The following is a 25183-nucleotide window of genomic DNA, read 5'->3' on the forward strand; positions in this document are numbered from 1 at the left end:
TCATCATTCCCTAGCATAATTCCCAGTTGTTGTCAATGTGTGTCCTCTGGTTATCAATCTTTCACAATTAGAAAAATAAGCCATTAAGGGCAGGTTCACCTCGATAGGAAACTGCTAACTTAGAAAACTTCAATTATAACAAGTGTGAAAGTGATGCGTTTATCATTGTATCAAGTCATATAACTAAATCTATGTTTAAAATGCAAGTACTTTAAATACTGTTAATTGTTCAAAGATGTGATATTGTACAGTAGTGAATAAAATTGTCTGAATGCAATTTAGATAGAAATTAAGAACGATCCATTGCTGTCCTTTCTCAGGTACAGTTATGGACAATATATGTTAACACATTACAAGACAAAAAGCAATTACAATACTACAGGGAGAACCATATCATGGAAGCTATACATGCACACCATTCTTCATCAATGAGTAGAAGAAATATAATTAATCCATATCCACCAAGACAACAAACTAACTGCGAAAATAGAAATTAGGTTATTATAGGTCTGAAATGAATAAAGCACTCTCACAACATGGAGGTTGACAGAAGGACACAACCTGAAAGATTGGGTAGTATTTTACTAATACTACATTCCAAACAAACTTTTGTCAGGAGCCTGCCTACCAAAATTCCGGCTGTACCACAGTTACTAACACTTGAAAGGGGTATTACTTGGTTCAAAGTGAAACGTATGATTCGATCCCAATAGGATGTCCCACCTTAAAGCACTTAGCAGCACCAGGTCTGAATCACTGTCACTGGTGGCCCACAGGCATTCTATGAAAAAATGTGGTTATGGAAGCGAGACAAAGATGAAGTCTGGGGTACTGACAGGACTTTGCTAGGAGATCCCAGGGAACGGAGTGAGGGAGTTGGATGGCCAGGTTTAACATGTTATGGGAGGATTAAAAAGAGTTGACAGATCCTTCACTGGAGACAGGGACTGCCAAACCTGGATGCTCCTCACTCCAGTCCATGCATTAGGACAAGATGATGGGTGACCAACCTGGTGTGGGCTTCCCTTTGCTATAGGCAAGATATCAGCTCTGGACCGAAGAGGCCATTATGTTGCCACTGATTGGTATTTAAGGGCTTCAGTAGGCCTAACAGTTAACTGGCCATCTGACATCTATACAGCTCATTCTAAACTTGGGACATTGGTCAGAGGTGGGTAGGAAGATGGTTGGCAGGCCATGCATTGCATTTTGCTAGCCTTTCCCTGCCTTCAAGCACACTACGTGGATCCATAAAATTCAGCCTAGTAACCTTTTATATCTCTTCATAGGTGCTGCCAAACCGGCTGAGTCATAGAGATGTACAGCACAAAAACAGTCCCTTCAGTCCAACTCGTCCATGCTGACCAGATATCCTAATGAAATCTAGTCCCATTTGCCCATATCACTCTAAACCCTTTCAATTTATATACCCATCCAGATGCCTTTTAAATGATGTAATTGTACCGCCCTCCACCACTTCCTCTGGCAGCTCATTCCATACACACACACCCTCTGCATGAAAAAATTGCCCCTTAGGTCTCTTCTCTATCTTTCCCCTCTCACCTTAAATCTGTGCCCTCTAGTCCTGGACTCCCCAGGGAAAAGACCTTGTCCATTTATCCTATCCATGCCCTTTATGATTTTATAAACCTCTATAAGGTCACCCCTGAGCCTCTGACACTCCAGGGAAAACAACCCCAGCCTCTTCACACCTCTCCCTGTAACTCAAATCCTCCAACCCTGGCAACATTTTTGTAAATCTTTTCTGAACACTTTCAAGTTTCACAACATCCTTCTGATTGAAAGGAGACCAGAACTGCAAACAATATTCCAAAAGTGGCCGCAACATGACTTGCCAACCCCTCTTCTCAGTACTCTGACCAATAAAGGAAAGCATACTAAATGCCTTCTTCACGATCCTATCTCTTCTATATTTTGATATCGCCTCCGACTCTACTTTCAAGGAGCTATCAGCCTGCACTCCAAGATCTCTTTATTCAGCAACACTCCAAGGACCTTACCATTAAGTGTATAAGTCCTGCAACGATTTGCTTTCCCAAAATGCAGCACCTCACATTGATCTAAATTAAACTCCATCTGCCACTCCTCAGCCCATTGGCCCATTTGATCAAGATCCCATTGTACACGGAGGTAACTTTCTCCGCTGCCCACTACACCTCCAACTCTGGTGTCCTCTGCAAACTTACTAATTATACCTTCTATGTTTACATCCAAATCATTTATATAAATGACGAAGAGTGCACCTAGCACCGATCCTTGTGCCACACAATTTGGTCACAGGCCTCTGGTGTGAAAAACAACCCACCACCACCCTCTGTCTTCTACCTTCAAGTCAGTTCTGTATCCAAATAGCTAGTTCTCCCTGTTTTCCACGAGATCTAACCTTGCTTGCCAGCTTCCCTTGAGGAACCTTGTTGAACGCCTTACTGAAGTCCATATAGATCATGTCTGCTGCTCTGCCCTCATCAATCTTCTTTGTTACTTTTTCAAAAAACTCAATCAAGTTTGTGTTTTTATTTCAGTTAAACATAGCTCATCTCTTTTATAAACCTCACATAATCCTCTGCCAAAGATTCGCAATGGTCTGAGCATTCAGTAATCCTATATATTAACTAAGCCTACTCCTTATATATCAAATTTTAAGATCTGGTGCAATAATGATTCGGATCTGATCCTTCTACTTAAATCCCTTTGCAATAAGGGCTAACATGCCATTTGTTTGTCTCATCTTATTGGAAATTAGTGCAGATTAATGTCCTTCCATATGATAATGGCCAATTTAAGCAGGTGTTCGGGGGCAAGAGATCACCTACAAATAGGTAAGATATCAACAGAAGGACTCACAAAGCATTTTCAAAAAGATATAAATAGATTGAATGAGTGGACAAATGTAGTATAATGTGGGAAAAATTAACATTGTCCACTTTGCAGAAAACAGAATAGTTTTAACTGAGAGTGACTGCAGAATGCTGCATTACAGATGGATCTAATTAAGCTTGTAAATGAATGCCAAAATGTTAGCACGCAATTACAGAAAATAATTAATAAGGAAAATAGAGTATTGGCCTGTACAGGGTAGTGGTGAGTACTGTATACAGTTGTGAACTTTTTGCTTAAGGAGGGATATACTTACATAAAGCGTTAAAAGGGGTTCACTCGGCTGAATCCTGAAATGAAGGGGTTGTAATATTCTGAAGGAGTTTGATGGGATACATACTGGAATAATGGTTACCCTCATGTGGGAGACTAAGTCTAGCAGGTCAGGTTTAAAACTTAGGAACTCCCATTTGAGATGGAGTTGAGGAATTTATTTTCTGGGTTTACTTTGGAATTTGGTTTTTAGAATTGTCTTCCACAGGGAACAGGATAGGCTGCGTCATCAATTACATTAAAGGTCAAAGTTAGATTTTTAATTGACAAAGCAGTTGAGGGTTCTGAGGGATAGGCAAAAATGTGGAGTAAAGGTGACAGTCAGGTCAGCTATGATCTCATCACAGCAGGGCAGGCTTGATAGGCCGAATAGCTTATTCCTGCTCCTATTTTTTGTGATCTTGTAATCCTAATATGCCCATCTTTTAATGGTATCATATTACAGACACCTGAGAGGATTAACAAAACTTCATCTTAACACCTCATCTTAAAAACATATTTAAAAAAAAATAGCACTCTCTCAGCACTCCACTGAAGTGGAGATTATGTGCTCAATTCCTGAAGTGGGATTTGAACCTATAACTTCTAACAAAGGCAACAGTGCTACCACTGGGTCATGGCTTAAAACAAAAGGAGAGACAATTCAGAGGATTCAGTGAAGAAGAGAAGAACATAGTTAAATTTAAGAAATGCTAACAATGAACCTATAACAAGAAAACTGGCCAAAGGATTCACAAAACATTGCTAATTTCCAACATAAGCCAGCAGTAAGCTAAAAAGAGGACATTGCCACATTCCAGAATTCAGGAGGTATTGTCACTATTTAATCAGTGATTCACTAATCCAAGTTTAAATTGTAAATCAATAAAAATCCAACTGTAAAATATCAGCCTGACAAATGAAATTGACCAGTAATTTTAAAAAATCTGCCTTAATTAAGGCCATATACTACGTTTTTCTCAAATATCAGTGTCCAAAACAACAAAATGCAACACACACCTATGATCTTATAGCATGAGTAACAAGATCATATTTAGTTATTCCAAAACAAGCTTTGCACTATACATGTTATATCTTCAACTAATTCAATGTGAACTAGCCTTGGCAACAAACTTGTTTGACTTGCCATCTCAAATGATACTGATGGTCTTTAATGTCTTGACAGGGTTAACAATAAAAATTACTTACTGTGCTCTTTGCCTTGTCCTGCAGTGGTGCACACGCTGGCTTGTGGAGTGACTGGCATCAAGGCCTGACGAATGGCCTTCTCCCAGCTCTGAGCAACATCTAAACCTACTCCTGTGGCTGCCAGGGCATGATTCTGGTAGTTGCCTCCGAGATTCTCTCCAACATAATAAACCATGGTGTCAGTTATGATCTCAAAGCAGTGAGGGTTGCTGCCTTGAGCCAGATTTGTAAAATCCCGAGGTGGATCCAACTGCAGGATTTCTGACAGTGGGATTTCCTAAGTGAGAGAGATCAAAGACCTGCCTTAGAAAGAGTCTGCAAACATTAGAAGAGTCCGTTTTCAAAACTGCCTGAGCTGTTAGCAGGCAATGTGAATAAGTCTAGAAATATATTCTGTCTTTTAATAAGCTGCTGATTATGTGCACAACCAACCCAAGAATGTTCAGCCAATGAGCCTGAATCATTTCTTGACTTCCTGTTCAATCTCATGGTGTACAACTTGTAATGAAGGTTGTGGTGGTTAAAGTAGAGACAGATGCAAAGATATTAGCACGTCGCTAAAATTAGACGCAGTGTTTTAGCCTTTCACGAGCTGACACTACGCAAAAGTTTTACATAGATGATCATACTAACGGACTTCAGCTGATGTGAAGTACTGATGGACTGATGTTGAATCAGTAACTCTCCTTAAATAATTATGGGGAAATCCCCACACAGATAGCGACAAAGACTGGTAAAATCCCATGCAAAGAGACCATCATTTTAGAATTAGCTGTATAAAACTGAGAGGAACTGATAAAATGCTAAATACATTGATAATATAGCAATTTTTGTGTTACTCTCTGTGGAAATTATGTTGACGTCCCATTGAAGGCTCAACAAACTAAGTTTTATGAAACATTTGCTATGTAGCTATCATTTCCATGTATTTATTTATTATGATTAGATTAGATTAGATTACTTACAGTGTTTAAACAGGCCAACAGTCCACCAACCCTCCGAAGAACAACCCAGCCAGACCCATTACCCTACATTTACCCCTTCACCTAACACTACAGGCAATTTAGCATGGCCAATTCACCTAACCTGCACATTTTTGGACTGTGGGAGGAAACTGGAGCACCTGGAGGAAACCCACGCAGACAGGGAGAGAATGCGCAACTCCACACAGTCAGTTGCCTGAAGCGGGAATAGAACCCGGGTCTCTGGTGCTGTGAGGCAGCAGTGCTAACCACTGTGCCACCATGCCGCTCATTTATTATGATGTGAAAGTTTGGACCATAACAGCGTATTAGTTTTGCACATTCAAAAGATTTTCAAGTCCCACTATTATTGGTAATAAATCATCAAAAAAGACCGAAAATGGATGACCAACTCATTACATAGCTATATCATATTCATACGCTACCTTAAGTGATAATTAACAGAAGAAACACAACTTTATCTACACTTAAATATGCATGAAACGCAGTTCAACACAGACGTATGGAGTAACTGAAGTTTTGTTCATAATTTCCTCTCAGTCTGTTCAACTGCTCCAATTATGTGGTGGTGATGTAATAGCAGAAAGAGTGAAGGAAGCAGCTAAGACACTTTAGCATAAAATAACTCCACAGATGTTGTTAGAGAGTCCAAAACTAAATGAATGAGAACATACTGCAGGGATTAGTCATAGTAAGGATTAGATTCCTTAAAGAAAAAAATACTGTGAAAGAAAGCAAACAGGTAATTTCTGTCACAACGCAATGTAAAAATGGGTTTGTTCAAAGACTCGGAAGTAAAGATTGCACTAAATTAAAATACAACTTGGTAAAATGAATTATAGTCATAAATGTGTTTCTACACGTACAAATATTATAAAGTACCTCTGTTACCTCCCAATCACCATAAACTTCAAATTTAAAACTACCCTGAACATATCTTGTTCAATCTTGCACAGCCATTAGCCCCTTTGAGCTATAATAGATCCCGATTCCTCAATGTGTCAAGATTTAAATTCTTTGTGTTTTAAATCCTCCATGGTTTGAAATATACCACCCCGTTCTAGTGACCTTGGCCAGCTTTAAACTCTGACTCTGGCATTTATGGGTTCAGAAGCTTATGGCCTGGATTTCCCTCTTTAAATTCAACATCTCTCAACCATGTTCTCCTTTTCAAAACCATCATTAAAACATAATCTCTGACAAAACTTTTGGGTCACCACTCCAAACATTGTCTGCTTTGATTGCCTTCTCAGGGCAACTAGGGATTCACAATGATGATAACCTTCCAGCATTGCCCAAATCTCAGAAATAAATAAAAGATTCTCGAGATAGTCCACCCACCACCACAACTTCCATCCCCATGGCATTGTTTATAATGTATTGGAGAGCAGGTTTGTTGCTAAAGGTACAGCATTTTTATACCAATGTTTCACATAATACTGTTCATCGTATACACTATTACATCCAGACAAAATATAATATTTGTCATATACTTTTCTCTACCAATCTCTTATTCTTTCCTTCTCTTGTATTTCTAACTTCGTCTTTTTTCAAGCAATTTTTCTTATTCTGTTTATCTTTCTCTTTCACATGTTCTTCCACCATTTCCTCTCTCTCTCTCTTGCTTTCAATCTCTTAAACACAACTAGAAAGGCACAGTACCTTGTGCCCACTCGTGCTTTCAATCATCCATGCTCATGCTCAATCTAAAATCTTTTCTCTCCCTCAGTATACCGACAACCAATATATTCCATAACATTATAACGTCAGCCATAACTGTCCTACCTTAATTGATTTCTAAATCTCAGATTAATAATAGATATTTGTCATGTATATTTGGTCTTCTGGATACCATCCAATGCCTCACAAAAACCACTGCACATGTACATCACATATTTCTATTAAAAAATGTCTATTCTTATGAGCAAGAAGGTCATATCTTACATTCAAAAAAAGGGTACTTTTATTGACACAACTGATCACCTTATTTGATTAACTTCATTTGTGCCAGTCATCTAAATATAAAAGAAATGTGCTCCCTTGTAAACATTAGTATTTATGTAAGAAACAAAACCAACACCAAATATCTGAGCTAAGTTTAAGGAAAATGTGATATCCCCATCACTGGGCATAATGCCAAAAGATGGGAGGCTCTTAATCTCTGAAGACAAATTCTGAATAATAGTTCATCATATTTACACCACGGAAACTGATGATCAAAACTATGTTATGGATCTTAATCAAAGTAATAAGCACTCTGAGGAATGAGACTTTTACAGGTTTCATATGAATGCATGAATGACCGTACAAAAGCTGACAAATACATACATGACTGAGGATTAGTCACTTGACATTTATTCACACCAAGGTCAGATAAATAAACTATATTTAATATAAAAAAGGACAAACAAAGATTCAACCTTTATTTTGCCTTTCCAACTTCAATATATCGGCCACTGTTTTGAGATGAAAAAAGGTCAATGGTCTAAAGTCACTGAGTCAATGAAGCTAAATACCAAGCAAGAAGTATAGGCATAGGATGGCCGATACAGTTCTGCCTAATATGAATTGCTATCCCAATATCTCATTTTGAAATATGCTGTACACAAATTTGTCACTTAATTTCCTGTGGCACAACAAAGGCCACAATTCAAAAGTGTTACACTAGCTGTAAATCTTCATGATCGCATTCCGGATCATGAAATTTCTAGACAAATAGTGGGTGCAATTCTAGCCTCCCTGCTATAGGAAGGAAGTTGTGAAACTTGAAAGGGTTCAGAAAAGATTTACAAGGATGTTTCCAGGTTTGGAGAATTTGAGCTATCGGGAGAGGCTGAATAGGCTGGGGCTATTTTCTCTGGAGCGCTGGAGGCTGAGGGGTGACCACATAGAAGTTTATGAAATCATGACGGGCATGGATAGGGTGAGCAGCCAAGGTCCTTTACCTGGGGTGGGGCAGTCTAAAACTTGAGGGCATAGATTTCAGGTGAAAGGGTAAATATTTACAAAGGGGCCGAAGGTGTAACATTTTCATGCAGAGGGTGGTGGTGCGTGTACGAAATGTGCTACCAGAGGAAGTGATGCAGGCTGGTACAATTACAACATTTAAAAGTCATCCAGATGGGTACATGAATAGGAACACCTTGGAGGGATATGAGCCAAATTCTGGTAAACAGGTATAGATTAATTTAGGATATCTGGCTTGCAAGGACAACTTGAAACAAAGGTTCTGTTTCTGTGCTATGTACCTCTGATTCAAGTTGGATCGAAGGGTCTATTTCCATGTTGCTCTTTTCTACGACTGTAAATGAAAGTTAATTTTTTTTTGCTTTGAATTCTGTCCTTCTATTTGAATTCACAGGGCAATACATGCTACATTCTATCATTTTACTTTCTTATCTTGCAGATACCAATAAAGCAGTACATTTGACTTTATTAGAGTAAAAGTAGAGTCTCATTTTGTAAATTATGTAATTATATAATAGTTTACTATTTGTAGCAGTGAAGAGTCCATCCTACTAGTACATTCATCCACAGTCAGAACATTAGCAGATAAAGTGAGAAAACTAATCAGTGAAGACTGGTCAAAGAGCTTTGTCACTAGTCAGTCTTTTACTGCCAACACAATCTCCCACCCGCCCCCCCCATCTCTACCCAGACTGTAATCAGGTAGGCTGTCCACCACAAAGACAGGTAACCAATTATGTAAACTGTCAGTGTTTTGCTGACAGTGGAAAGATCAAAACCCTGCAGAATGAATACAGAGCCAACTAAATGGAGGTAACCACCCAGTGGCAAATGAGGGAGCTGAAGAGAGCACTTGTTTTAAGTGAAGAAAGGGTATCAGGGAGGTAAAGCGGCACCTGCGGCTCAGTTATTTCCTTGGAGGGAATTCCTTTCCAGTAACTGGCTTCTCAAATGTTTCAGTTTAGCATTTTCCTATCTCCGGAATGCAGCAGACCTCCAGTCTTCATCAGTAGTGACCACCACTCCTGGTGATGCTCTTGAACCATTGTTTCTCTAACTGGACCAGCTAGTTGATTGTCAGTAACACCAACTCATATTTTCTGTTGATACTGGCTTATCCATCCATCGCAAAACCCAGACCATCAGTTCAGACATGGAATTGGAATATTTAGCTATTTTGTCAGATAAGCAAGATGACATACATTATAATCATTTCATTATATTTTGGTGGTAGTGTTTTCTACTTCCTTCAACATCTACTTCTAAGCCCACACTCTTCCATGTAATCTTCTCCAGCTAGTGATTTATCTTCATTTTATTCTGAAGGTATTTTATAAATACATTAAAGAGGCTAACTAGGGAAAGAGCAGGGCCCATTAGGGACCAAGGGGGCAACCTACGTGTGAAACTGCAGGATATTGGAAGCATGTTGACTGAATACTTCTCTTTCGTCTTTACTGAACATAGGTACGGAGTTTGGAAAAGGGACTGTAAGGAACTGTCACAATTTGACATAACAAATGGGAACCATTGAACATTCAGTCAGGTTTAAAAACAGAAATCCCTGGCCTGGATGAACTGCATCCCAGGCTGCAGTGGGAGGTGAGGCAGGAAATTGCAGGGGCTCTGACACAAATATTTAATTCCTTTCTGGCTACAGGTGAGGTGCTAGAGGATTGGAGGATGGCTAATTTTGTTCCATTTTTTAAGATGGATGGTAAAGATGAACCAGGAAGTTTCAGATCAGTGAGTCTTACATCTGCGGTAGGGAGATTATTGGGGAAAACTCTGAAGGAGTAAATTAATACTCACATGGAAAAGTATGGGTTAACTAGCAATAGTGATCATGTCAGAGGGATGTCATGCCTAACAAAGTTGTTAGAATCTTTCAAAAATGTGATCAAGTGTGTGGGTGAGGGAAGTCCAGTTGATGTAATTTATATGGATTTTATCAAAGCTTTTTACAAGGTCCAAATGGGAGAATGATTGAGATAGTTGAAGCATAAGGAATTGATGGAAACTTGGCGTGTTGGATCAGAAACTGGATTAGGACACAAAGGATAGTGGTGGAAGGCTGTTTTAAAGACTAGCGGCCGGTGTCCTGCAGTGTATGACAAGGATCAGTACTGGGGCACTTGTTTGTTATACAAAAATAATATGGATGAATGTTCAGCAAATTTGCAGATGACACCAAGATTGGTAGAGTAGTTAACAGCCAAGATGGTTGTAGGTTACAGGAAGTTATAGAACCCTGGCAACATCCTTGTAAATCTCTTCTGAACCCTTTCAATTTTCACATTTTGACCAGTGAAGATGGCATTTAACTCTGATAAGTGCAAGGTAATGTACCTTGGAAGACGAAACAAGATGAAGGAGTGTTTAAATGAATGGCAGGACACTGGGTAACTTAGAGCAACAGAGGGATCTCTGGGTCATTATTCACAGATCCTTGAAGTTGGCAGAGCACGTGAATAGGATAGTTAAGGCGGCATATAGGATACTTGCATTCATCTGGAATGCTTTGTCTGGAAAGGTAGTAGAGGTTGGAAACTTTATAACCATTTAAAAATATTTGGATGAATACTCCTAATAACATAACTCTAAGGATTATGGGGAAAGTGCACAAAATTAGGATTAGTGCACTTTTAGTGGCAGTTATGTCAGTGCAGACTCAATGGGCTGAGGGACCTTTTCTGCACTGTATGAATCTATGAGAAGCCACAACAACTCTTCCCCAATCTGTTAGAGGGCAAAAACCAAATGCTTAGAAGGGAATCCATTTAGAGGAATCTTCCTGGTGCCTTATAATATGGGGAAATCCCGAGCATGCAAGTCGGTTTAGATATGAGCCCCTTGGGAAAGTCCAAGAATGAAGTTCACTTCAGATAAGAGTCTGATCTGAGAAAGAACAAGTATTGAAAAAATAAATGGAGAAACCCCTATCTCTGTGCTGTGCAGTGGCTTGAGAATGATAACAAGAAAGTTTTCTATCCTATATTCGAACAATGAAATAAAACAAAGAACTGTGGATGCTGGAGATCTGAAACAAACAAAAACAGAATCTTCTGGAAAACCTCAGCAGGTCTGGCAGCATCTGAGGAGAGAAAACAGTGTTAATGTTTCAAATTCAGTTCTAAAGGGGGCTTACTGGACCAAAAGGAGTCCTAGACTCCATCAGACAACCATGCAAACAAATTGTTTATATGGCATATGGTTCTTTAAGAAGCATCACGGTCTTATCACTTTCTGTTTTGTGATCTAAATTAAAAGAAACTGTTTAAGAGGCAATTCAGTTCTGATCTGTCCACTCATATGCACATCAACTTGATAAGAAAATGATAATGTGATTCAAATCCATAACTGATCTGTTATTCTGGTACTCTAAAAAGGACAAACTTAGTAAATATCAAAATTCACAAAGTCCATCTTTGTCCAACTTAGCTCAGTTATAAGTCAATTTAAGGTGAAAATACAAGTGTCAGCTGTGACTCAGTTGGTAGCACTCTCAACTCTGAGTCAGATTATTCAAGTCCCACTTCAAGAATTCAGTACAGAAATCAAGGCTGACACTCCACTGCAGTCCTGAAGGCAACTTTGGAATGAGATGTTAAACTGAAGTCCCATTTGCTTTCTTGGGTGAAAGTAAAATATACAATGGTACTATTTTGACAGAGTAGAGAAGAGGCTAGGATGAAGGAGTGTAGGTAAGATAATGGAAGGAAGTCAAATGGGTGAAGGGAACAAAGGAGTTGGTTGGATGGAGAGAGGGAAATAGTGTAAGGGGAGTTCTGTGCATTGTGCATCGAGACAAAAATGCTTGTTAGCCACTTTTGACCTTGACATATGGGGCATGGATCAATGTCTAGTGGATGTTTGCAGTCAGATGCTTAGGATAACAACTTTCATCTCACAAACTTAAAAAGTGTTCTTTGAGGTTGTTTCAACAAACTCTCCAGCATCTGATCTCTGGGGGGAATTTTCAGAGTTAGCTAATATTGTTGTAATAAGCACAATGATTTATGATTTAATTGTGACGATGCTGCCTCTTTAACAAGTTATTTTGACATCGTTTTCTTTCAAGAGAGGTCATTAAGGCTGAGATGCCAATATGTCTGCAAGTAGCTACTTTAAACAATGGCATGGGAGTAGCCAGTTCTCCCAATTCAGGTTTTTTTTTCTAGTTTTGTTTGTTTTAATAGGCAGTCAGAAACTGCTGGTAGCAGAGAAGCTGTTACTGTGAAACAAGGTTCTATGCTTCAGCAGATGTTTCTTGCCTGACTACACCCTCAGAAGTCTCTCCTGCCTGTAAAAACCTGAACTTGAATTTACCATTTGCCAAGAGGTGCGTTTATGACATGTTGTGGGCATTGGAACAGCTCCTTTGTTAAGTTGTGATTTTGAGTCGGTTGGGCTTCCAAATAGTTAAGTTATTCTAAATTCTGTTTTATTTTGTTTGTGTTTCAACTGTAGTGTGTAAATAAATTCTGTTTTGCTTAAAGCCGAGTGGTTTGACCAGCTGCATCACTCCTGGAATATCCACTTAGCACCTGCATTTAAAATAAGAAAAATGCAGCGTCTGGGCTACTTTCTTAAAGGAGTCTGGCGAGGTCCATAACAGATGTCAATTTTATATAATGTTTAGGTGTCTCTTCCAATGCTTGGAGAGGAGAAAGGTGGTAGGTGAAGATTCTGTGACAGGCAGTCAGCATCACAGAAGAGCTGGTGAGGTGAGGACCCTTGTAGAGAAACAGACAGGCTGACATCAAACCCAAGTTAGACTCAGGACATGAACGTGAATAGGAGCGTATTGCCCAGGTGAGGCAGAAACTGGGTTTTTTTTTGGAGGAAACAGCTCCCTCTCCATTACAGGTGAAAACCTCGGCATCAGGCATGAGATATTCTCAGTGTTGTTGTACATGACACAGGTGTGGCCCAATGCTAGAACCAACCCAGCCATTTTCCACTTTATCTGGAGGTGTAAGAGGAACTGTGTCTGAGGGACACCATGTATAAAGCTCTGGATGGGGGTGGGGGTCATATCCATCACTGCCCTCATCCTGATGGCCACCTTTGTGCGTGGCTGCATCAAGCTGTGCTGAGACTGTTGGTACACAAACATCAAGTGTCACCACAGACTGAGTTTCTACTTGTACCCAGTGTTGTGAAGGATGGGTTCTGGCCTCGCCACTGTAGAGCGCTTTAAGCAATTGGAACTGTTCCATATCATCTGCCCTTCATGGGGAAATTTGCGAAGTAAAACACCTTTAACCACAAGTCCATCAGGAAGTGGTCAGCACGTAGCGTCCTCAAACTCTGCAGGAAGAGGAGAGTGTGGATCCTGTCGGGCTGTTTCATGAGGGTGGCACAGTGACTAGCATTGCTGCCTCACCGTGCCAGAGGCCCAGGTTCAATTCCACTATCGGCTGACAGTCTATGTGGAATTTGCACATTCTCCCCATGTCTGTGTGGGTGCTCTGGTTTCCTCCCACAAAGACGTGCAGGTGAGTGGATTAGCCATGCTAAATTGCCCAGGGATTGTTCAGGGATGTGTATGTTAAGTGCATTAGTCAGGGGTAAATACAGGGTAGTTGTATGGGTCTGGGTGGGTTGCTCTTCGGAGGGTCGATGTGGACTTGTTGGGCCAAGGGGCCTGTTTCCACACTGTAGGGATTCTAATTCAAATATATTTTATTCATTCCTTACTAAACTCACTCCAGTCTTATCTAGCCTTTCTTCTGGATTCCAGATTCATTCACATTTTAACTTGTTGTTCCATCTCAGCTCCTGATCCTTCTATGCTATTTGTGGGCACCATGGGACAAATTTGGGACGAAGGGCCTATTTCCATGCTGTATTACTCTATGACTCATCCCTCTGCCAATCTAGTTTACATCTGCTCCAACAATGTGAACAAACATCACCACAAGGGTGTTGTTTCTGGTCCTGTTCAAATGTCTAAATTGTATGGATCCTACCTCCCCAAAAATGGTCCCAATGTCTCAGAAATGTAAGGAGGCCAAGTGATATTATTGCTAGACTGTTAATCCAGAGAGGAGAAAGTGAGGTCTGCAGATGCTGGAGATCAGAGCTGGAAATGTGTTGCTGGAAAAGCGCAGGCAGCATCCAGGGAACAGGAGAATCGACGTTTCGGGCATAAGCCCTTCTTCAGGAATGAGGAAAGTTTGTCCAGCAGGCTAAGATAAAAGGTAGGGAGGAGGGACTTGGGGGAGGGGCGTCGGGAATGTGATAGGTGGAAAGAGGTCAAGGTGAGGGTGATAGGTCAGACTGGGGTGGGGGCGGAGAGGTCGGGAAGAAGATTGCAGGTTAGGAAGGCGGTGCTGAATTTGATGGATTTGACTGAGACAGGGTGGGGGGAGGGGAAATGAGGAAACTGGTGAAATCCAAGTTCATCCCTTGTGGTTGGAGGGTTCCTAGCCGGAAGATGAGGCGTTCTTCCTCCAACCGTCGTTTTGTTGTGGTTCTTCCTCCATCGTCAGACCACAACAAAACGACGGTTGGATTTACTGTGGTGAATCCATCCAACCTGCACATGCCCGGACACAACGGGAAAGTTTTTGCATGGCATGGCCAATCCACCTAACCTACACTTTCTTTGGACTGTGGAAGGAAACTTATGCAGACAAGGGGAGAACGTCCGAAATCCACACAGAAATTCACCCAAGGCTGGAATCGAATCCAGGTCCCTGGTGTTGTGAGGCAGTAGCACTAACCAATCATCCATCATGCTGCCCAGTTCCATTGGATGTGAGGTGACTGTAGTGATCACTCATTGAACGCAAATGTGTTTCTGCTCAAAAGGCAAGCGGCCCCTGTGCGTTCTCAGAAGCAAGTGCAGCTTTTGTTTGTATTCACTTTTGCTGTTACTGAATAAAAGTGAATATTTTCAACTGCTAAATGCTTATCAATATATGATGGTCCCATAGTGAACAATTAAAAGCTATTAGGCTACTCTTGACATTAGGGAAAGAGTAGCACACACTCTTAGACATGGTACTAGAATGGGATGACACCAAGAATGAGTAACCAGTGTAGCTTGGTTCTCAAATAGCAACACATTTATGAATTTGAACTTGCATTAGCGATGTCAGTCACGCCACCTAGGTGCCCTGAAACGTCCTTCTTTTCGTTCCTCTTTTACTATGTGAATGACAAAGGGCAACTCCTAGCTGTCAGCACCTGTCTGGTGACATGGCTCAGCTTTAAAAGTGGCACTGGAAGATCCTGACTGTGGCAAGTACATCAGCCTGTGGTGATATGAAAGATAGAATGAGATGTATTGTATAAGTAACGAGGAATATCACAGAGAATAGAGAGAAAAACAAACCTCCTTAAACTTGCCACAATTAACACTTAGCTGATTTCTGGTAAAAATTCAATCCAGAGTTTCTTTGCACCAGTGGTGCAGAAAGTCAATGTTCACTGCATCCCACTGGATGCTTTATCCTGGATGACATCGAGCTTCTTAAGTGTTGTTGAATCTGCAATCATCCAGGCCAGTGGGGAGTATTCCATCATTTGTACCTTGCAAATAATGGACAGTCATGGGTGTAAGGGTCAGGAGGTGTTCAGTTTCTGATCAATGATAACCCCAAATATTAATAGTGGTTGATTCAATAATGGTAATGCAATCAAATGTCTAGGGTTGTTGGTTACATTGTCTCTTGTTGAGGATGGTTATTGCACTACATTGCTTGGAATAAATCTTTATGGAAAGCCAGTATGATTTCCAACCAAATGATGAAACTATGGACATATTTTCACAGTAAACAACTCCAAGAGAAATGTCAGGAACAATGCCAAAGACTCCACATATCCTTCATCGTCATGACCAAGGTTTCAGATTCAGTCAATTGGGATGTATGGAAGACCCTAAATGCTGGAACTTCATCAACATTCTTCATCTCCTCCACGACAAGATGTCATTGACTGTCCTCACCAACGGCAAATATGACAGAATCCTTTGAGGTCATGGCAGGTCAAGCATGGATGTATGACTGCCCCACTCCTCCACTTTCATTGCCATCATTCTTCATCTTGTCAATAACAAGCTCCCAGCAATGTGAACATTGCCTATAGATTGCGTGGATAACTTTATCAACCATAACCAGTTGAAATCCAAGAAGAAAATAACACTGACAGTGTCATCCGCATACTGAATTTCCACAAGTAATGTCACCTCCACTTTCTTGGAAGACAGCCTTCAAGCCTTTTTGAATGCCTTCTCGAAAGCATACCAAAGAATTAGTCCAACCTTAACGTCAAGAAGACTCTAGTCCTGTACCAAACCATCCCATTCAGATCATAGAATCATTAATCCCTACAGTGTGGAAGCAGGCCATTTGGTCCATCAAGTCCACACCTACCCTCCAAAGAGCATCCCACAATCCCCCACCTTCTCCCTAAAATCCTGCATTTCCCATGGCTAATCCATCTAACCTGCAGTTTCTGGAGTCTGGGCAATTTAACATGGACAATCCAGCTAACCTCAACGGAGAAATACTTCAAAGACTCCCTGCAGGTATATTTCAAGGAATGTAACATAGATGTCAACACCTAGGAGACTTTGCTTAGAAGAAATCAACTTGGAGGAGCCTTGTTTGAAGGGACACGATCCTTCAAGAACACCCCTTAGCCAAAAGGATTATGGAAATGGAACTTGAGAAAACAAAGCATGTGATTGTGCCATGGACCAAGTCTACTTTCCAGAAACACCACCAAATGTGTGGTCAAATATACCCACCTCTAGGATTGGGCTCATTAGCCACACAAGGACCTACTTAGCCCATCACCAGTGATGCAGAATCTCCTTGGTGAACAATCACATTCATTACTGAGTGAGTACCAACGAGATTTTCTCTTGTTGAGATTGTCACTGCCTGGCACTTGTGTGGCACAAATATTACTTGCCACTTTTCAGCTGAAGCCTTGAGACTGTTCAGATCTTGTTGTTTATGAACACAGTCTGCTCCAGTATCCGAGGAGTCATAAATGGAGCTGAGTGCTGTATAATCATGAGTGAACATTCCTACTTCTGACTGTAGCGGACAGAAGGTCAGTGATGAAGCAGCCAAGATAACTAGGCCGAAGACAATACCCTGAGGAACTCCTGCAGAGATGTATGACCTCTAACAACCACAACGTTTTAAAGCCTTTAACTTATAAAAGAAATTTAACAAAATATGTGCCCCTCTTCCTTAACTTCTCCTAAGGAATCTGTGTTCTCATTTCATTATTAATTGCCATCTTCCTGGACTTTTTGTTTTATTACCTGTAGATTTGCAGAAATATTTGAAGTAATTGAAACTTTGGGTGAACCCATGAGTTGGGTAGGCCCAAAGCAGAAGACCCGCCTATTCAAAAGCCTACCAAAACAGGGCAATGAACAGTAAGCTCCGAGGCAGCCAGTTTACAGTGCTCATGCTGTGGAATTAAAGGGCAGCTAAAAGAAGGCGAGACTGCCCACTGCAGGCACAGAACGTTTCAATGCAATACAGAGGAACCGCGATTGTCCAAAATTGGATTATCCGAAGGAGATCTCGAGGTCCCGATGGAAACATTACATGAAAAACGTGTTTCCAACAGTCATCACGTCTTTTGTTTACAGGGATTAAACAAGCACCATCTCCAAATGACCTCCTGCCCTCTCTCTTTCCCTGGAGTTCAACAGAGGGGTGTACCCTAAACCCCCCTTCCCCAAATAATCTCTCCAACATTGTCCTGTACAGGGCAAATGTGGAATCTATCAAAAAGTTGTGGTGTGTGTGTGTGCGCACGCGCGAGAGAGAGCGACAGAGAGAGCGCGAGCGAGAGAGCATTCTATTTGGAGACTTACCCCACAAAGGCTGCAGCAGCAGCAGTCTTGTTGCTGGCATCCAGTCCAGTTGCCCAGAGAGTGTGCGGATGTGCATGGGGGATGTTGGGGGCGGGGCCCGGTATCAGGCGGGGCTAGGAGAGGGGGGTGTTGGGGGCGGGGAGGGTAGTATCAGACAGCGCTGGGAGAGGGGGGGTGTTGGGGATGGAGAGGCGGTGTCAGACGGGGCTGGGAGGGGGGTGTTGGGGGCAGAGGGCGGTGTCAGACGGAGTAGGGGGTGGGGGCAGTGTCAGACAGGGTCGGGGGCGGGGAGAGGTGTCAGACAGGGTCGGGGATGGGGGGAGGTGTCAGACAGGGTCGGGGGTGGGGGAAGGTGTCAGACAGGGTCAGTCAGGGGCGGGGGGAGGTGTCAGACGGAGTCGGGGGCAGGGGGAGGTGTCAGACGGGGTTGGGGTCGGGGGGGGGGGTGGGGGGTGGGGTGTCAGATGGGGTTGGGGGTGGGGGTCTCATGCGCTGTCATGCTGCCTTACCTCCTGAACGGTGAGCAGACTTTAAAAACTCCGAGCCCCAGAGGAAAGGAATTTAATCGATTAACTGAATATTCGATTATCCGAACAATATAGTGATCGCCCATCACATTCAGATAATCGAGGTTCCCCTGCATAGACTATTCCTTTTCTCTTTCATTAAAATTTCTGGAATATTTGGATGAAAATGAATACTCAAGTTTGACTTCAAATTAAGGTAAAATCATCAAGCAATCAAGCTTTTAATTGTTAACAAATGAAGCATCAAACAATAAAAATTAGAAACTGAAAATGAAACATTCTCAGGAGGATGTATATGGCTTACACCTGCCTTAACTAATAGTTCTCCATGAAAAATTATGGTTGGAATATTTGCGAGATATGAATCTCTCAGGTTTTCATGCTTATTCTATTTGCACAATCAATTCAAATAAATCTGATCAAGAATGAGGCAAAGTAATAAATTGGTTTAAGACAGCAAGACTTTTCTTCACACATTTGTTCCAATTCTTGACAAGCAGTGCAAATGCTAATTACATTAAATTTGCAGTTTGTCGATTTAGAAAATTTATGATGCGACATACATTTAAAAAAAAAATTTTTCACAAGATATATGACACTAGCCAGATCTGTATTGGGCTTTTGCCTGAAACGTCAGTTCTCCTGCTACTTGGCTGCTGCTTGACCTGCTGTGCTTTTCCAGCACCACACTCGTGACTCTAATCTCCAGCATCTGCAGTCCTCACTTTCACCTAGATCTGTAGTTATTGCCCATCCCTAACTGTCAAGGGCAGTTGACAGTCAAAGACATTGTGGGTCTGGAGTCACATGTATGCCAGATTGGGTAAGCACAGCAGATTACCTTCCCTAAGGAACACAGCTAACCAGATGGGTTTTTCTGACAATCAGCAAAAGCTTCACGATCAGCATTAAACTCTTAATCCCAGACTTTTTTATACCGAATTCAAGTTCCACCATCTTCCATGGCAGGGTTTGAATCTATCTCCCTAGAAAATTACAATTATAAAAAAGGAAAAGTAGTTTTGATAATTTGAATGCGCTTTTATCTTAGTTCCATGTGACATTTCCTCTCTCATTTGGGGCAATGTGACAAGCAGGTCTTTATAATAACCGCACTGAAATCAATTAATTCTCTTCTCCAGGTATCAACTTTAACACTTGCATCAAGTTATCTCCACAATAGATGAAGGGTAAAAGTGGACTCACCAGCCATGGAATATTACTGCAGGTTTTCTGCATGGAATTAATAGAATTATTTCCTCCTACCAGTGAGCTGTTAAGTTACTATGGGAGTGAAATGATTGGTCTCCAGATATCATGAATCAGGAAAATGGTCTGGGAGCAAGTTGGTCACTTAAATATAATCCTGAACAAATTGCTGCAAATAGTTTCAGAAATGGGTTGGGAACAAGTTTCTCACTTACCCTCTTAACCACAGGATACATGTGCCTGGGAAAGATCAGAAGAAAAACGGGGAGAAAATAGAAAAGTTATGTAAAACACCCAACTTTGTCCCCATCCCTCACTTTTCTTCCCCTTTCGCTGACACTTTTCCTTTCATACTTTTACAAACAACTTCAACAAAACATTTAGGATAAAACATTTAGAGTTCCTCTTGAGTAATACTAATTTTCCTCTCCACACATTTAAATCGCTACTGATTTTTAATTCACTACTTTTCCCTTTTTGTTTTTCTTTCTAAACTTTAAAATCACATTCCAGCTCATGAGCTATATTACCTCTTTATTTATCAATGAGCAGTTCTCAGTTGCAGGCAGCAGTGTGATCTTCATTCTGAATTAATGTACATAATTGTAGCAAGAAATAGAACACTGTATATCTCCTAGTTTCTGTGCTTGGAAGTTACATCATTTACAGCGACTGCAAATTGTGCAATGACAATGCGGGTAGCTGACCAAGTTTCTGTAGAGAGATTTTCTGCACGCTTTGATTTAATTTATTGAACAAAGATTATTTTAAGTGCTCAGAAGGAAACTTAATTGCTGAAATCTACTAACATGTACATAGATGACAAAGGCATATTCGGCACCACAATAAATAGGCAAATAGTCAATTTTAAATATATAGAAACAAACAAAAATAGGAAATAAAGGAATTACCTCCAAAAAGATACTTTAATTAAGATTCCTAAATATTAATAACTAAAGAATATTGCCATAGTAACTCTCAAATGTTGCACATTTCCAGTCTACCTTGAAGATGTAAGGATATTTTCTAGTCAACCACTTCAGATGCAATTTTGGCAGATATAGAATTTGAATATGGGCCTCCTGGTTCAGAGGTAGGAATGTCACAAGACCCTCCTGAAGATGTAAACCTATCCTCATTAAAATATCTTAGCTATGTAGCTAAATCAGTCATTTGATAATTTTTTACACTTTGAACAATTATTCCAAGGGAAAATCAAACACTTGAAATGGTCTTGATACTTGACATGATGGATGTAAACTGTTGCCTAAAGTATACTTATTCTTCAAGAGAATGTTGAAAAATGTGGAATATTACCACATGGAGTGATTTGAGGCAGACAGCAAAGATACATTTCAGAGAAAGCTAGACCAATTAATGGGGGAGAAGGTATAGAAGGATATGGTGTCAGAGACAGATGATATGAAGAGATAGGAGCTTGCGTGGAGTATCAGGATAGCATCCTTTCATGGATCTGTTGTGTCAAATAGCCTATTCGGTTTGTATGTAATTCTGGAAAAGCAAAGTGCAAGAAAAAAATTAGGTCCTGCCCATGAAGGATTGTAACCATCTCGTCATCAAAGAGAAAGGGCATGTGATATCACAAATAATCTTCCTCCAGAGTTTAGGAACTTTGTGTTCGAGGCTCAAATCTTTTGATCTCTCAATTGTCAGAGATTGAAAATATGAAAGAAGATGTACATTCATACCTCATGAAAGCCCTGCTATGTGGACATATATAACAGTTGCCCAGGAAATGTAAATATCTGACGGGCTGACTCCCTACTATCAGGGAGCCTCCTTGAAAAATCACCAACTTTCAGCTTAGAGCACAGACTTGGGCTAGATATACACAGCTTACCTTAATAGATGCCCAGGAAATGTTGGACAATTTAAAACCTGGCTTGGAAGCTGGACAACTACATAATCAATCCGTAATCATTCAAGACCTACCCCACCTGATTACCTGACTACCGACATCTCTTCCCCATCCAGACAAGACTATCATTCATCAACTATCCACACACCTCACCCACCTAATTCATCCCCATTCCTTAAATCACATTCAGCCATTAAAAGGACTGAATATGGTAGGAACTGTCATAAACAGTAGGTATGTCCACATCTTCCTTTGACTCTCTTGGGAGTTGGATGGGTTATTTGGACTACACATTTCTCTGTCTGCTGGGATTGAAAGATTCTGGGCAAAATGAGTGTTATTAGTGTCAGGTTCAGGAAATCTTCCTGAGCAGCAGCAAAGTACCCAGCATTGACAGGACTCAAAAATCTAGGCTATTAGCAATGGAATGTGATACCACTTCCAGCCCCTCTGTAATCAGGATTTTAGTGACTCGCAAATTTGGCCCCTGGTTATTTCTCAGACAGCAAGAATAAAGATGTTCTGCCCGAGGGGCTGTGGCATAATATCTCCATTCAGACAATAAAAACCTATCTGTAATAACCCAATATTTGCAGGATTCAAACAGTATTATCCAATTTCCAAGGAAAAGGAGAAAAAAAGTGTGGGTACACAAGTCCTTCATGTAAAAGTGCAGAAATACATATATCAATATGATGCCAAATTTATTCATACAGAACAGTTGCTTCAGAACCAGTGTAAGTGCAGCACAGGCAAAGAAAGGTCGATGTAACTGCACAACTTGCTCAGCAAACTGTGCAGGAACTTCTGCACTGCACATCATGAGGTATAGTTTTCCCTTCTCTACTCAGAAATGCTACACAGGTAATTTAAACCGAGGTCACTGGAAAACAAATTGAGAGAGAAAAAAAAGCTAAAAATCAATAAAAATGCAGTTGGATGACTGATGGATTCAGGTGATGTTTCAATCACAAGAGTAAAGGAGAATTTGGCAACGAGCATTTTAAACTCAAGCTTAGTCAAAGTTCTTGAAAATTTGATTGCCTTTAAAATTCTTAACTTTTATGTGGAGAGTTCTTTTGTTGAAGGCAGTAAGTGTCTATGATAATGCTCACACTAAAGGTTAAAATAGAAAGGTGTACTATTGTTAAAATCACAGTGTTCACGACAGCAAGTGATTTGGTGCTTCAAGCCATTTATTACTTCTTGAATTCATTTAGAAATCAGCATTTTCAGTGCTGGAGATTTTGTGAAACCATATTTAGACAATTTGTGATACACACAGTAACAAAGTTTGTAGGATGTGTCACAGGATATCACACTGTATAGTTGGTCTGAATACTGCTTTAACTGAACCTCCACAAAATCATATGACTTCCTCCCTGTGATGTATTTATTACCTGAGAGTGACAGTATTTTTGTCCATGATGCTAGCTTAAGTATGGGTTGCAGCTAGGCAGTATCCTGTTTATATCAACAGGGTTTAACTTGAATTACATATCGAGCTCCTTTCCCAGAAACGTAATTTAAAACAAACAAACTGCTGTTGGCAGTGCCTCATTCCCTACAACAATTTACAGAGATTTCAATCTTTTCAGAGAAGATTTGCACCTTGATGCTCAACTGTTTTAAATATCCCTTGGTGTGTATCAGGAGTCCCACTCTGGCATGGCATTTGCTATAGATGAATACAGTGCACTGAGAAAGGTCAGGAGTTTCTGCTCTCTGTTTCATGTAGGCTCTCTTCTCAGCTAGCTGAGCATTCTGTTTCGCCTTGCCTCTTCCAGCACCTCTCGAGAAAGTTGACCTCCAGAGGTCACAACTGTCAAGGACAGTTATTATATCTGCTTCAAGACCTGCTATCTTCATACATCATTAGGAGGTATCTTTGTACTGGGCGTATGAACATCCAGGAGGTCAATGGCCAGTTCATTGTATTGACGATCTTTGGGTGTTCAGTTGTCAGCCATTTGAATGAATGCAGCCAAGCTCATTTTTTCAAGATGGCAGCGAAGTAGGACGCTCTAGTCGGAGCTTGTCCGCTTCATTCATTTCTTTTCTTTTTTTCCTTTTTTTTCTCCTTCTTGGTGATGTCTTGAACTCCTGGCCTCAGCGTGGACCTGGCTTAGTGGTCCCTCAGTAGCCCAGCATAGTAGTCTCCTGGCCCGGTATGACAATCTCTCAGCATGGACTTTTCGCCTCAAAGTGAAGGAGTGGTCTGGAGGCTAGCTGCTGGTATAGACTGGATTGGAAGGACTGCTAGTCTGACTTTTCATTTCTTTATTTCTCTAATTTATTCCTATGATTTGTAATGCTGGACTTCTATTTCTTTGTTTTTCTAATTTTTCCTCTGTAAGAATTTGTACTTTAGAATCTGTACCCAGGTGCCTTTGTACCTAAGATGGCACCATAACTGGCAGCTTGTAAACTTCTCACTACTCATGTGAGTATGTGACAATAAAATTAATTTTAGCACAGATTATTTTCTCAGCAGTACTCTTTTCATTAGTTATACGGACACACACAGAAAATGATTACAAATAGTGACATTTGTGACCTCCCTCTCTGCGAGTGCTGTCTGATGGAACAGGAAAAACATCCTTAATCTGGTCAATTTTCATCCCAGATTCAGCCAGGGCTCCAAATCTAGGAGTCTTGGTTGTGTTGCCTTCAGTAGCACACAACTTGATGTGTAGAGTGGTGTCTTAATAATTAATGCATGCTGATGGAATGAGCATGTTACAGGACATCCCTGTCCGGCACAGATTCGCCAAAGTCATATCCAAGATATCAAAGGTAGATACTGTTCAGCTTTCCTCCTGCTTAGCACATATTGCCCAGGCCTCAGTACCTTACTGGGGTACACTTAGGATAAAAGTGGATAGACTTTCATTTGGTGATCTCAGTCAGGTTGTTATTGTTCCACATGGTCTTATGCAGCCTTGACGAAACAGCCTTTGCAATGCTGGTGATAACCTACTAGTCATCATGGAGCTAGATATGAGAAGCTACCAATTTGGCGGAATATAGAATGATAACATCGTGGGCCATATAATTTGTTTTCCCGATGCTGATGATCAAACCAAACCCTTTACAGGCATGAAAAATATCTGTCCAAATGCCACTGATTCTTAAAAATGAATGCTGCTACAGATTGCAGCAACGAAGAAACTGACGTGATGAGTACAGCAAACAACAATGCAATCTATGCTGTAAGGGTCGGTAAGCGAGTGTAAATATTCTGTTAAATGGCGCTTAGAGGTCTTGAACCCAGTTCCAGAAACCTCAAGAAACTGCATCAGATTTGGGAGTCTGATAAGAAAGATCACCATACTTTGGTATGTGAATGGAAGAGATGAACAATACTTAACATGAAAAAGGTTAAGTCAGTGAAAAAGTAATAGTC

At 40.7% G+C, this 25183-nt stretch overlaps 1 protein-coding gene across 8 annotated transcripts in view; it reads right to left on the bottom strand.

Annotated features, from left to right (window-relative positions):
- LOC122552683 (serine/threonine-protein kinase D3) overlaps positions 1-25183 on the bottom strand; it is a 436133-nt gene that overhangs the window by 50702 nt on the left and 360248 nt on the right. For all 8 annotated transcript variants that reach the window (XM_087991221.1, XM_087991223.1, XM_043695537.2 and 5 more), the window contains one exon: positions 4360-4636. In XM_087991221.1, coding sequence (XP_087847347.1) covers positions 4360-4636 — 277 coding nt within the window. The remainder of the gene's footprint in view (positions 1-4359; positions 4637-25183) is intronic.

Source organism: Chiloscyllium plagiosum, unplaced genomic scaffold, assembly GCF_037043375.1.
Source record: "Chiloscyllium plagiosum isolate Xiang-an unplaced genomic scaffold, Cpla_swu_hap1 HiC_scaffold_10, whole genome shotgun sequence".
In the NCBI taxonomy this organism is placed as follows: Eukaryota; Metazoa; Chordata; class Chondrichthyes; order Orectolobiformes; family Hemiscylliidae; genus Chiloscyllium; species Chiloscyllium plagiosum.